The following is a 14,209-nucleotide window of genomic DNA, read 5'->3' on the forward strand; positions in this document are numbered from 1 at the left end:
CTTTTCTGGCTACCGTCACACATTGGGCAGATTTCAGCATATTGTCTATGATGATACCTAGATTTATTTTCTTGGGCACTGGCCCTTAAGGTAGACCCTAGCATCTAGTAACTATGATTTTGATTATTCATCCCAGTATGCATCACTTTGCATTTGTCCACATTAAATTTCATCTGTCATTTGGATACCCAGTCTTTCAATTTCCTAAGATCTGCATGCAATATTTCATAGTCTGTGTGCATTTTAACAACTTTGAACAGTTTAGCGTCATCTGCAAATTTAATCACCTCACTTGTCGTTCTAATTTCCAGATCATTTATAAATAAGTTAAATAGTACCATTCCCTTACAGATCTCAGAGGCATCTCTATTTGCCATCCTCCATTGAGAAAAATGGCCATTTAACCCTACCCCTTTGTTTTTCTGTCCAATAACCAGTTCCTAATCCACAACAAAATATTGCCACCTATCCCGTGACTCTTTCATTTTCTCAGGAGCCTCTCTTGAGGAACTTTGTCAAAAACTATCTGAAAATCTAGATACACTATGTCAACGGGCTCTCCTTTATCCATGTTAACACCATCAAAGAAATGGCTGAACCCATTCTGACTCTGTCCCATTAAACCATGTTTGTCTATGTGTTCCATAATTTTATTTTTTATAATGGTTTCAACTGTTTTTCCAGTACTGAAGTCGGGCTCGCTGGTCTGTAATTTCCTAGTTCACCCCTAGAACCCTTTTAAAAAATCAGCGTAACATTAGCCACCCTCCCAGTTTTCAGGTACTACAGATGATTTTAGTGATAGGTTACAGATCACTAACAACAGATCAGCAATTTCATGTTTGAGGTTTTAGTACCCTGGGATGTATACCATTCGGTCCAGGTGATTTATCACTCTTAAACTTGTTGATTTGGCTCAGTACATATTCAAGTTTCACTGAGATTTTTCAGTTCCTCCTCATTGTCACCCTTGAAAAACATTTACATTTCAGGCAGATCTTAACATCTTCTTCCATAAAGACCGAAGCAAAGAATTCATTCATTTTTTCCGCTATGGCTTTATCCTCCCTCAGTGCCCCTTTCTCCTTGATGCTCCAACGGTCCTACCGATTCCTTCACAGGCGTTCTACTTTTGATATACCTGAAAAATTGTTACTATGAGTTTTTGCCTCTTTGGCAAGTTTGTCTTCTTTTTTATTTTGCCTTCTTTGCTAGTGGTTATGTTGCTTCTTATTTTCTTCATTGGGATCCTTTCACTGTTCTTTGAAGGATGTTCTTTTGACTCAAATAGCCTCTTTCACTTCACTTTTTAACCATGCCAGCTCTCATTTCTTTCCACCTTTGTTAATAATGTGGAAAACATCTGATCTGGGCTTCCATGATAGTTTTGGGGGTTTTTTTTTTCAAATAACATTCTTGCCTGATTTAATGTCTTAACCTTTGCTGCCGATCCTTTTAGCTTCTTTTTAACCAATTTCCTCATTTTATTGTAGTTGCCCTTTTGAAAATTAAATGTCACTACAGTAGATTTCTCTAGATATCAGCTCAAATTTGATCTTGTTACAATCACTGTTTCCTGGTAGACCCAACACCATTATCTCTCATACTATGCCCTACATTCCACTAAGGACTAAATTTAAAATATCATTTGCTCCAAGAAACAGTCATTATTACATCTAACACTCCTTGATGTTACATTTATCCAGTCAATATTGGGATAATTGAAATCTCCTATTATTATACTGTTGTCCCTAATCTCTGTAAACGTTTATCTGTCTGCTGATTATGTCCCAGGGCGGTAGTACAACCCTACCTGTATATTCCTTCCTTTCACATACGGATTCCACACTGTTATCTATCATGCAGAATGTTGATTTGATTTGATTCAATTCCTTCAACTAATGGAGGAGCATAGTCATCCAATATGTGAACTCTGCTGTGCATGCCTTCTCCAGTTGGCTGGTGCTAAAATCTTTAGATTTTCACTGGAGCTGTGGTTGACTAAATGGGTCAGTAGAAGTGTTATGATTTAGTCCCTCATATCATTGGATGCCAACAACTTAACAATTGCAAAATATAGGGACACATTGATTTTGAGTAATCAACTGCCCTTTCATTACAGAATAAATTCCAAAGCAGTGCCTCCCACAATACAGTAGATCATTGTTGTAATTTAGTGAGCCACAGGAACGTTCAATTAAGATTATTTTAATTTCAGTAGTGTGTGTGTGTGTGTGTGGGGGGGGGGGGTTTAAAGAGTTGAAGCTTTCTTACATACTGGGCCATTAGCTCTTTTCACCTAAATGTGAAAGAAGGTGAATGCCAGCGAGTTGTCCTACTCGTCCTAGGGTACACATCCTGGTGCCTTCTGCAGGGTTCTTGCATTGTCTTCAGGCTACAAACTCGAAGAGGAGATTTAAAACTGTAAGTAGGATTGCCCCTGATCCACTAGGTGAGATTTTGACTGGCAGCTTCTGAGTTTCTGCTGTTTGTGTGAATGCACTGTGACGGGGAGAGTATTGACTAATATGATACAAGCATTGACCTATTCCCCATAGTGAGATTCCAGTATAGCCCTTTTCTGTTCCGAGAGAGGCCATCCATCTGTGCCCTCCCCCCCTCAAAAAAAAAATATATATATACACATACACCCACACATGCACCCTGTAAGGAGTCAGAGAGGTAGGGATTCAACATGCACATCCTGGAACGGGTCATCTCTTACAGTACCATTTGTTCTTAATTGTTGAACCTGAGTCTTTATAAGCAATGTATGGGTATTTTTTTTGTGTGTGTGTACCTTACCTATACAGTGCCTTGCAACAGTGTTCACACTTTTGTGCATTTTTTAGCATTTTGCTGTCTGAAAAAAATACAATTCTAAATGCATTAATGTAAGAATTTGTTTCACTGATCTACATATCATACTCTACACGTTTGATGTGCAAGAACAAACATCAAAATATTCAAAAATGTAATTCAAAGAAACCAAAAAGTCTTGACTGTATGTCTTCACACCCCTTAACTCTTATTTGGTGGAAGCTTTTTTTTTAAATTTTTTTTGCCGTTTTTGCAGCAATCGTTCACAGTCACTCAGACTTTTACTTTCTTCTTGCTGAATCACTGCAATGTTACTTTGCTTTCTGCCTGGGCCATTGTTCTGCGAAAAGGTGAATTTTCTTCTGAGTTCCAGGCATACTAGAACAGGTTTTCCTTCAGGAACTGTCTCTTCATTGCATCTTCCATCTTTCTCTAGATTTTCGCAAGCCTCCCCACAATATAATGCTGCCAGTATCATGCTTTTAACCATAGCAATTGTGTTAACAAGGTAATGTGCTTTGTTTTTTGCAAGCTATATTGCTGAAAAGACCAGAAAATCACCTTCCCAGATGTATGTGGAGTTGCCTTTGTGTTTGTGTGCAAACACTATAACTTCAGCCAATCTTGAAACTGTTGAACAGTCAACAACATACTGTAGGGACAGAATTTGTCCCTGTCCCTGTGGATAACCATGGGAAACAATCCCCATGTCATTCTTTTTTTTTTTTTTTTTTTTTTTTTTTTTATTCTTTATTCATTTTATAATTCACAAGTGTACAGTAATATCAAACAATTAGAATACAATATCACTTGAAAATCTACCATATCATACAACAAAAAGATATAACCCCCACCCCCTCCCACTTCCATGTCATTCTTAAGGAGAGAAGGAAGAATCAGAGTATGTATGGGCCCAGCCACTGACCCTCAAGCCTTGCATTGAAGATTGCTGGTGTAGGACTGAGGTTGAGATAGACACTAAAGAATGGCACAAGATAGTTTCCAGCAGTTACCACGCGAATGGGGACGGTGACAAATTCGGTCACCATGTCATTCTCTATACTATATTTCCCAGTCTCTTAGAGCGAGTACTATAGTTCTTTTGAAGTAGTGTTAGGGACCAGAATTATGTTTCTTAGCAGTTTCCTTAATTCATGCTGCTGGTTTTAGAGTTGCAGACTAATCAAGATGCTGGCTAATTGGAGCCAAGCTGTTTCTACTTCACAATGGTAGCAAATTTTTATCTCCTGGAGCACTATGTGTGAAGACTTGTATAATCAAGACTTTAGGTTTCTTATTCTTTATACAGTACTATAATTATTTACTTTATGTTGAAAGAGTGAATAAGCTCCCTTTTTTTGCATTTTAAATTGCATTTTTGTAGAAAGTAGAATGACAAATATACAGTGGTGTGAAAGCTTGCTAGATACTGTGTGTATGTGTGGTATATATAATCATATTGCTGTCCTTCCTTGGTTTTTCTTTTAATTTCATGCATCATGTGTTCCCCCCTCCCCCTGGTTAATATGCCAGATGTTTTTGTCTTCTCCCAAACAGAGCATTTTATATTGTAAAAACTGATGCTGGTGGATTTTATTTTCCCTTATTTTAATCTTTTTTTCCTTTTGTAAAAAGTTTGCATCTCTTTAATTGTTGTCAATTTTAGGCTGTAAAATTCAAACTATTAATAAAATAGGAAAACAGTTTTGAGTGGGTGTACCTCTGTCCTTACTCTTAAAAGTGTGGCTGTCCAATGATGTGTAGGAGCAGTCCTAAACTGTGGATATTTCCTGTACTGCTTTTGTTCAGATACCAGCTGATGGTATGTCATTTTTGGCTGATATTTTTACTCTCTGCTTTCTCACTGCAGGTTGTTCTACTGACAGTCTCACCAGCAGAACAACCAGACACTTTCTCCCCTTCAAGTGGATATTTCAACAAAGCCTTCGTTGTGGAAGTTCTAGATGAGTTTTGAGTCTTGCTCATTGCTATTGTACAGAATTCTCTTCAGTCCTGGGCAGTGGACAGATGATACTTTCATGTTTTCACTGGGTGGAAGTTCCCCTCTCTCTCTCGGGCTTCCTTCACTCATCCTTTTTTGGCTGCTTCTGAATACAGTAGTATTACTAGTTTGGTTTAGTGGTTGAGTATCTGTTGCATCATTCTATTCCATCAACAGCAATAGAGCCCAAAATATTAGGTAGCCTGCTAGCTCCAACTTTGCTGAAGATTATCTTGTCATCCTAAACCTCCTGCTTGATTGATTTATCCCATGTATGCATTTCCACTCTATCATCCCCACATTAAGTATTGGACCTTTGCTGGTGCGGATGCTGAAGCCATTGCCAAAGCTGTTTTCTTCATCGTTGAGGAATGCAAGAGTTGGGGGCTGACCTCTTCACTCCTGTGGTATTATGAGGAAGACGAGTTGACTCTGGCAGATTTCTTTGGCTGATGGGGCTTCAGCTACCCCCACCAGTCACTGAACAGGTACTGCAGCTTTGGAGGATGCCTGAATCCAAAGTGGGGGACCCTATTTCTCCTGACCCCCTTTCTTTCCTTCACCTAAGGTCCATTTTTATTTAGTTAGTTTTTTAGCCCATCCTCCCAAAGGAGCTCAGAACAGGTTACAAATTAGGCACTCTTAGCATTTTCCCTATCTGTCCCGGTGGGCTAAGTCTAATCTAATGTACCTGGAATAGTGAAGGATTAAGTGACTTGCCCAGGGTCACAAGGAGCAACATGGAGTTTGAACTCACAACCTCAGGATGCTGAGGCTGTAGTTCTAATCATTATGCCACACTCTCCTAACCATCTTTGTGTCTTTCTCCTTCTCCCTCCAGTTCTCTCCATTGGTGGCATCTCTCTGTAGTCCTGGTGCACAGTACAGTAGCTTTCTTAATTCCCCCCCACCCATGGTCCACCATTTCTTCCTCCCTTTTCAGGTCCTCACACCCAGTATACCTTTGCAGCCACTCTTCAGCCCAGTGGAAGCTATACTCAAAGGCTGCCTGTAATCTGCCCTTCTGATAACAGGATGTTGCTCAGAAGAAAAGATTTGGTACATGCTGTAGGCAGCCTTTGAGTACAGCTGCTGTTGGCACTGCAGGGCTGAAGACTGACTGCAAAGGAACACATAGAAACATGACGGCAGAAAAGGGCCATAGCCCATCAAATCTGCCCACTCTAATGACCCACCCCCTCGACTTTACCCCTCTAGAGATCCCAAATGTGTATCCCATTTACTTTTAAAATCTGGCACGCTGGTTGCCTGAATCACCTGTAGTGGAAGTTCGTTCCAATGATCAACCACCCTTTCGGTGAAGAAATACTTCCTGGTGTCGCCATGAAATTTCCCTCCTCTGATTTTTAGCAGATGCCCTCTTGTGGCCGATGGTCCTTTAAGAAAGAAGATATCATCTTCCACCTCGATACGGCCTGTGATATATTTAAATGTCTCCTCTCTCTACATTCCTCGAGTGAGTACAGCTGCAATTTATTCAGCCTTTCCTCAGATGGGAGATCCCTATCGAGGTGGAAGATGGTTAGGGCTGCCCAAGTCCAGTTCTCAAGATCTACTGGTAGGCCAGGTTTTTTGTATAACCACAATGAACATGCATATGAGAGATTTGCATACCAAGAAGGCAGTGCAGGCAAATCTCTCTCATATGCATATTCATTGTGGATATCCAGAAAACCTGGCCTGCCAGTAGATCTCAAGGACTGAACTTGGGCAGCCTTGGTATAGGGCAGGGGTAGGGAACTCCAGTCCTGGAGAGCTGTATTCCAGTCAGGTTTTCAGGATTTCTCCAATGAATATGCATGCGATCTATTTGCATGCACTGCTTTCAATGCATATTCATTGGGGAAATCCTGAAAACCCAACTGGAATACGGCTCTCAAGGACTGGAGTTCCCTACGCCGGGTGTAGGGGATCTGAGAGAGAGAAAGCTGTGGTTAGGTCCAGGAGGAGATGGAGAGATGCTGGACCAATCACAGTAGAGGAAGGGGCGGGAGGGAGTCAGAAGATGTGCTGCATGTGACTAATTAATCATGATTAACATGCAGTTTTAATTTAAATGTCTATTCTGGTTCAAGGATATAGGAATCTGGACTCTAGGTGATTTAGCAAATTGATTGCAGAAGGATGTCATCTACATCTTTCAACTCTGCCTCCTTCCCCACTGGGCTGGACTGCCACTGTCAGTTTTTCCTTTTGCAAGCGAATTGAGGTGTCTTTCTGCTCAATTTTATTATTTTGGGGATTTTTTCCCTCCATTATTTGGGGAAGCTCTGCCTGGGAGAGGATGCAGATACCCTTTAGTCCACAGGTGTCAAAGTCGGTCCTCGAGGGCCAGAATCCAGTCGGGTTTTCAGGATTTCCCCAATGAATCTGCATGAGATCTATTTGCATGCACTGCTTTCAATGCATATTCATTGGGGAAATCCAGAAAACCCGACTGGATTCCGGCCCTCGAGGACCGACTTCGACACCCCTGCTTTAGTCGATCTGACTAGCCAGTTTGCACTCACGGATTTGGAGCTGGGGATCCATTTCTCTTGCAGCTAGCTTGCCTCATGATTTATCAGGAACTTGAGCACAGGTTGTTTGGCCCCACTGTAATATTGATGATACAGTTGAAAATGCTATGAAAACGTGGAAGCTAGAAGGCAAGGTTTTTGCTGTTGTGACCGATAATGCCGCCTCAATGAAAAAAGCAGTGGACAAACTTATTTGAAAATGTGTCTGCATAGTCCACTACAACTGCTTTGGACATACATTTCAGCTGTGTGTCAAAGAGGGACTACAGTCTCAGCAAGCTATCACAGATGCCATTTACAAATTCCGTGATATTGTTACATTTCAACATAGTATAATACTCACAGAAAGTTTGAAGACAGCTCAAGAGACTTTGGAAATGCCTGTAAAGAAACTCATTGGTGACATAAAGACTAGATGGAACAGTACTTGCCTCATGTTATAAAGTGTGATTGAATTATAGAAACCTAGCAGCTTGTTTATGTAACAGTAAAACAGTCCAAAGACAAGTGCTACACACTCTTATATTCATCTTACTTAGAACATGAGAATAAATAAACACTCAATCTTATAATAGCATTCCAGTGCAACTTCATTCCACTTTAGATATTTTCATGTTTAGAATGATTTACCATTTTCATATATTGACCTCAGTGGCTACACTGTTTGTAACAGTAAAGCCACAAAGAGTGTGGCACAGTGATTAAAAGCTACAGCCTCAGCAGCCTGAGGTTGTGGGTTCAAACCCACGCTGCTCCTTGTGACCTTGGGTAAGTCACTTAATTCTCCCCCCCCCCCCCCCCCTTTGCCCCAGGTACATTAAATAAATTGTGAGCCCGCTGGGACAAACAGGGAAAAATGCTTGAATACCTGAATAAATTCATGTAAACCATTCTGAGCTCACCTGGAAGAATAATATAGAAAATTACATAAATAAATTTAGCAAGCTTGGTGATATATTGGAAGTTTTTGAAGTACAGTTGCATCTGGTGAGCAATATGTTACTGTGTCTGTTGTTCATCCAATGTTTGAACACCTGATAAATTCCATTGGCGAGTCTAGCAATGACGCAAGCAAATCAGATATAAGAGCTGACGAGGAAGAGGGCTGTAGTGATGATAGCGAGTCAAGAAATGTCAAGATCAGTTCCTTCACAGACGAACTGAAGAAGTTTATTGCAATATGTCAAGACATTTTGTATAATAACTCTTACAGATTAAGCAGTTTTCTGGACCCAAGATTCAAGTCTACATATGGTGAGGTAACAGATATAACACCGAGCGTCCCACCAGCAACACTAACTGTGCCAGAAGTCACTCCTGTGGTACCTGAACAACTTCACACGCAGGATACAGATTTACCTTGTTGGCGACACAAGCACAGCTTTTGGGAAATAGTTAAAGGTAGACTTCCATCGATGTCAGACAATGATGGTGAAATCAGCCTCAGATGAAATGCAGAGCTTGCATGCTATAAACTTGAAGAACCCTTGGAAACTGGTGGTGATGTATTTACATACTGGCATGACAGACAAGAGAAGTTACCTTTACTGAGCCAGCTTGCTCAGACATTTCTATGTTCGCCAGCAACTTCTGTTCCTTCAGAAAGACTATTCTCTGCTCGGCGGAGTTGTCTGAAGCCACCCAAAGCTGACAAACTAATACAGTGGTACCTCGGTTTACGAGTGCACCAGTTTGCGAGTGTTTTGCAAGACAAGCAAAAACAGTCGCAAACTGTACGAGTGCCCCCCCTCCCCCCGAGCAGTCAATGACACCCTTTACCCGACTTGGCACCAGTGCCGGTGCCCGAAGATCCTCCCTCTTCTGGCGCGGCCTGGGCTGGGCGGTGCGTTGGAGATCCTCCTTCTTCTGGTCTGGGCTGGGCTGGCTTTGAGCATTTGCGCATGCTCAAAGCCTTCTGGTCTCGCTCTCAATCTCGGAGAGAGCGAGACCAGAAGGCTTTGAGCATACGCAAATGCTCAAAGCCAGCCCAGCCCAGAAGAAGGAGGATCTCCGACGCACCGCCCAGCCGCGCCAGAAGAGGGAGGATCTTCGGGCACCGGCACTGGTGCCAAGTCGGGTAAAGGGTGTCATTGACTGCTCGGGAGGGGGCAACACGAGCGGGGGGGATGCCGGTTCGCGGGGGGGGGGGGGGAAGCTGGATCGCGGGGAGGGGTTTGGAACAGCGTCGGATTCCTCAAAGGGGGGGGGGAGAATGGAGCAGCGCCGGTAGCCTCGTGGAGGGGGGGGGAGGAGGTGGAACCAATCAAAGCAGTTTCCCTTACTTCCTATGGGGAAACTTGCTTTGATATACGAGCAATTTGGTTTACGAGCATGCTTCTGGAACGAATTATGCTCGTAAACCAAGGTTCCACTGTATTTCTAAATAAGAACTGGAAAATGTAATTCATTTAATCCATGTTTCTAACTAATTTTAAAGCTATGTTATAGTTTGGATGTTCCTATTTTTGACATGATATTGCCTTGGTTAAATAAAATGTTTAAACTTAAAAAGCTGTGTCATTGAAAGTGAATAGAATCAAATCGAAAAAGCGATTCAACAGGGTGAATCGAATCAAAATATTTTTCTCTGAATCAGGCAGCTGTAGCATGAGACTGAATGGGGGTGGCCGTGGAAGGGACCTTGCAAGCCCTGGAACCCAAGCAGGAACCCCACTTGCCCATAAATAAGCCTTGCATATAGCCAAAATAAAATCAGAGCTAAACAACCCCGGCGGCAATCTAGAAATCATAGGAGGAGTAGAAAACATATTTAAGACCTGTTCCTGTCTAAGACATGGGCAAAACGGACACACTTCCCACCAAAACTGAGCGAAGCGCTATTGCTAAACTGTCACTTTAAATCAAACGTGGCACTGAAACCAAACTCAACCCTGTCATTACAGAAACACCGCTAGCAGCCCCAGCCGCAGCAACAAGGGAATCCCCAGCCTCCCTGGCGATCCAAAACCCTGATTCTGCCAAACTGCTAGTAGCCGAGGAAACCCTGGCAAATCTTGATTAGGTGGTTTATCAAATTTTAAATAAACTTGGAAACTTGGCAGGCGTCACCAGCGCCTCCCGCTGATGAGCGGTGTATGTGTGAAGGGGGAGCCTAACATGCCAACACTCAAAGCCAGGTCCTCCTCAACGCAGCCAGAACATTTCTTGAACCCGCCAGCTGCATCCACCGCTTGGCGCTCATACTGAATTTGCCAAAAACCCACACATGCCATACAGAAAAAACAGTGGCCTCTGAATCACTTTATGCTCTTGTTTATTTTGTGTGTCTTTTTTTTTTTTTTTTCTTTTTTAACTTCTCACAGCTAACCAGCTGTCACAAGAGAGCAGGCCCCACAAGGCACTCTAAACTGTAGTCTGTGCCGGACAGGTTGCCAGGCGTACAGTTGAGGCTCCTCCAAACATGGGAAATGGGGGGGAGGCACTTGACCCTTGCAAGAGCAGGACCCCCCAAGAGGGTCATCCCCCCCCCAAAAAAAAAAAAAAGCTCTGTCTGGACAGCAAAAGAGAAAGGAAAAAAATTCCCTAACTAGGTCCAAAGAAACCTCAGCACAGACTGCACAAATTACCCCTCCACCTATTGGAGACTGAGAAAAGACCTAGTGTAATAGAGACTGTACAGCCCGCTTATACTGTAACCAGACATCAATGTCTCAGTCTCCACCTGCTGGCAGAGGAGCGTAAAGCCATCCGTTTCTGCGCCGGTCTGGAGGGACGCTTAAGAAGCAGGGTCAAACAGAACATATGCTGTGAAGCGGGCAGGCTAGTTACCTGATGGACAATGCAGTAATAGAGGAACCCAAATAGCTGAATGATGCCTGAACAATTCAGACGGCCACCACTAGGCACCAAACCTGGCAAAAGGCATCACTTTTGGAGAATGACAGGACAAGAACAAGCTTTCCTTCACACCAACTTCTGATGTGACAGATACACTTCAGATTTACAGCTGTGAAATTTTATTGTTAATAAACACCAGTTTGTTATTTTCTCTTTATATAATTTGTGTGTTGTTGTTTTTTTCTCTCTAGGCACAAGACATTGACTTGTATATTTGACACAATGTACAAGAATTTCAAGAATCTACAACTGTTTGGGTAAGTTAAAAAAAACAAAAAAAAAAAAACCAAAACACCTTTCATGTTACACCAACTATGGCCACAGCAAAGGGATCTTCTTATAATTAATAATATACATGGGGACAAAAAGCCCAGGTAATTAGGATTATGTACAAAACATTTTATACTGAAATAAAATATTTAGCTCTTTAAAAACAAGACAGTAGAACGTTAATACAGGTCACAGTTGTCATGGCAACATGGGGGGGGGGCGGAGGTCACAATTCAAACAGCTGCCATGACATTCTGCAATAGAGGTGCAAAATTCACAGTCCAATAGAAGGAAGGGGGGAACCTTCCATCCAAATCTGACATGAGGGAAAGCTTTGACACGTTCCAGCCCAAGAGTCCGGGATCCATGTACACGTCAGAAAGCAGTCTCTGTCCACTGGAGGGATGTGGGAGAGAGGAGCGCCATCTCCTCTTCCACCCTCCCTGCTGTTCATGGGTTGAAATTGAAACTGTCTTGAGGGGTACGGAAAGAGCTGTGTGATCTCTCTTGCGTGTAACTTATAAAGTGTATGTTCAGCGGTTAATGTCTACGCTGACATTACGTTTCCCTGGCGTGGAAGGCAGAGTGTGGCGTGTGCGCTGGAAATTAATGCACCTGACATATCTTTGGAATCAATGGTTCACATAACAAAAGCAAAGGGCTGTGCTCTTGGAAAAGATCAAGTCAAGCACTTGTGTTCTTTTTACATCATAAACAAGGTTCTTCCCTACAGTACTCCTATGAGATTGGAAAGCAATACATTTCTGGCAATGGCGTTGGGCAATGTATTTGTTCAGTTAGCATCATGTAACAGTAGTGCTAAGAGGGACCAGGAGTGTTTCCAGGAGGTGGGTGAACTCCCAACAGTCTTCCACATTTCTCTAGGTTCCCCAGCTGCAAGCATTGATAGGTGAACTAGTGTATTTTTTTTCCCTTCTATCTCATCTCACAGGCCTCTTTGATGCTCCTATGACAGTTTGGCGAGAGGCACACTTTACCCCAGGACTCGGAGATCATGAGAAGCAACCTTCTCTTCTGCAAGCCTTCCATACCACAGGGAACTTGGTCAGCCCAGTTTTTACAATACTGTACAAATTCACTGCCTTCAAGGGGGGATCTTTTTTCATTTCTTCGGCCTCTAAGCAATGCTGGCAAGAAAGGGGTTGCAAACATTTTTAATGCTCAGCCCCATGAGACCACCGCTAAGACGGTTCAATTTGTGCCCTGAGTGCAGAAGTCACCGCACCCCTTTTTCGATTTATGTGGAAAGTAAGAAACTGGTGGTCGATAACCCTTAAACGCAGTGCTTAACCTCCCTCTGGAAACGCTGCTGTCTTTCAAATGTTATTCTAGTGCCCTTCCCAAGTCATTCCTATTGATGCTCTCTCCCCCTCCCCCCCATGCTACACAATAACAGTATATACAAGTTTATATAAAAAATAGACTATGAGCTCCACAGAACAGCAATACTGCTAATAGACGGAATTCCCCTCCCCCCCCCCAACAGCCGGGGCAAGCCTACCACAGAACACAATTGGGGCAGCAATGGCAGCACTTCAAAAACCTCCCAAGGGAGGGGAATAAAGTGACAGCTCTATACAATGCTCATTTAGTCCTACCAAGCAATATCGCCAAAAAGAAGCTACCCCTCCCAGCCCCACAGGGTTGGCCTGGTTGCTTTAGTGATCTGGAGCAAGGAGTAGAGGGAAATTCCCTTCTCCCCAATCATGGCTGCTGGTAGCCACCCCGGCTGCATACTGTAAACAACGTTAGGCGGTAATAGTTAAACAAGACGGTCCCTTTCATAAGTTCTGCAAGTGTCTCTCACAGATCACGCAAATAAATCTAAAAAATAAGCTTCTCATTCTCACATAAGTTAAAGTTCACCCCCTCTCCTCCTCCTCCTGTAAAGGTCTTATTACCACATATAGGAGGGGTGTTTATTGGCAGCCCTCCTCTGCCTCTAAAATCAAGAGGCTAAATGTCATTGGATAGAGGAGTTACTCCAAGGGCTAGTGCTGACAAAGTGGCCTAGAGCATTGGGGTAAGGGCAGGCAGTTGGAGCTGCACCCACAGTGGTTATAAACTGGAAATATCTGCACAATACATAACCTTTCTAAAATCTTCTGCTCTGGCCCAGCTCGGCTGATGCCACCTTCAGCCTTTGCAGTGGCGAAGTCCTTACCGCAGCACTGAAGCATGGGAGGACAACAGAGCTTGGAAGATGCAAATTATGACTCACAGGGAAAAAAACAGTCCCAGGACATGAGCAGGGTTAGGGAGGCTGAAGCTTACAGAAAATCCAGACAATCTAGTGGGCCAGCACAGAAATGCACCAGCCTCTGAGACTTCTACAGTGTAACAGATAGGCGCTTCCTTATCCCATCACAGAAGATCGGTGCTCTTCCTCCTCCTGCATCAGTCTGATACCAAACATTTCATTGCTGACTTGCTTTGTGTCACTGGAGAGGGAATGGGGTGTCCTTTTCCCCATGCTCCTAAGAAAGTAATCAGCAGCCTCCAGCAGGTGCAAAAATCATGCATCCGATAGGCAGCCTTGGATCCGGTCAATCCATTGCTGAGCATGCAGAACATCCTGGGCACAGAAGTTATAAACTCGCTTTGTTGTCTTCAGCTGTGGACAGAGAAGCCGGATACAATTAAGAGTGCAGGAAAACAAGAAACTCAAGACAAGGATGAGGAAAACAGACAATTAAGC

The 14,209-nt window shown here is 43.0% G+C and overlaps 2 protein-coding genes across 8 annotated transcripts in view; one reads left to right on the top strand and one right to left on the bottom strand.

The window, feature by feature from the left end:
• PPP6R2 (protein phosphatase 6 regulatory subunit 2) overlaps nt 1–5,405 on the top strand; it is a 182,375-nt gene extending 176,970 nt beyond the window's left edge. The window contains exon 27 of the transcript XR_004540605.1: nt 4,691–5,405. The gene's annotated coding sequence lies outside the window, so the exon portion shown is untranslated. The remainder of the gene's footprint in view (nt 1–4,690) is intronic.
• Nucleotides 5,406–10,639: 5,234 nt separating this feature from the next.
• SBF1 (SET binding factor 1) overlaps nt 10,640–14,209 on the bottom strand; it is a 224,205-nt gene continuing 220,635 nt past the window's right edge. For all 7 annotated transcript variants that reach the window (XM_033957864.1, XM_033957863.1, XM_033957861.1 and 4 more), the window contains one exon: nt 10,640–14,125. In XM_033957864.1, coding sequence (XP_033813755.1) covers nt 14,027–14,125 — 99 coding nt within the window. In that variant the 3' untranslated portion in view covers nt 10,640–14,026. The remainder of the gene's footprint in view (nt 14,126–14,209) is intronic.

This window comes from Geotrypetes seraphini, chromosome 9, assembly GCF_902459505.1.
Source record: "Geotrypetes seraphini chromosome 9, aGeoSer1.1, whole genome shotgun sequence".
NCBI lineage: Eukaryota > Metazoa > Chordata > Amphibia > Gymnophiona > Dermophiidae > Geotrypetes > Geotrypetes seraphini.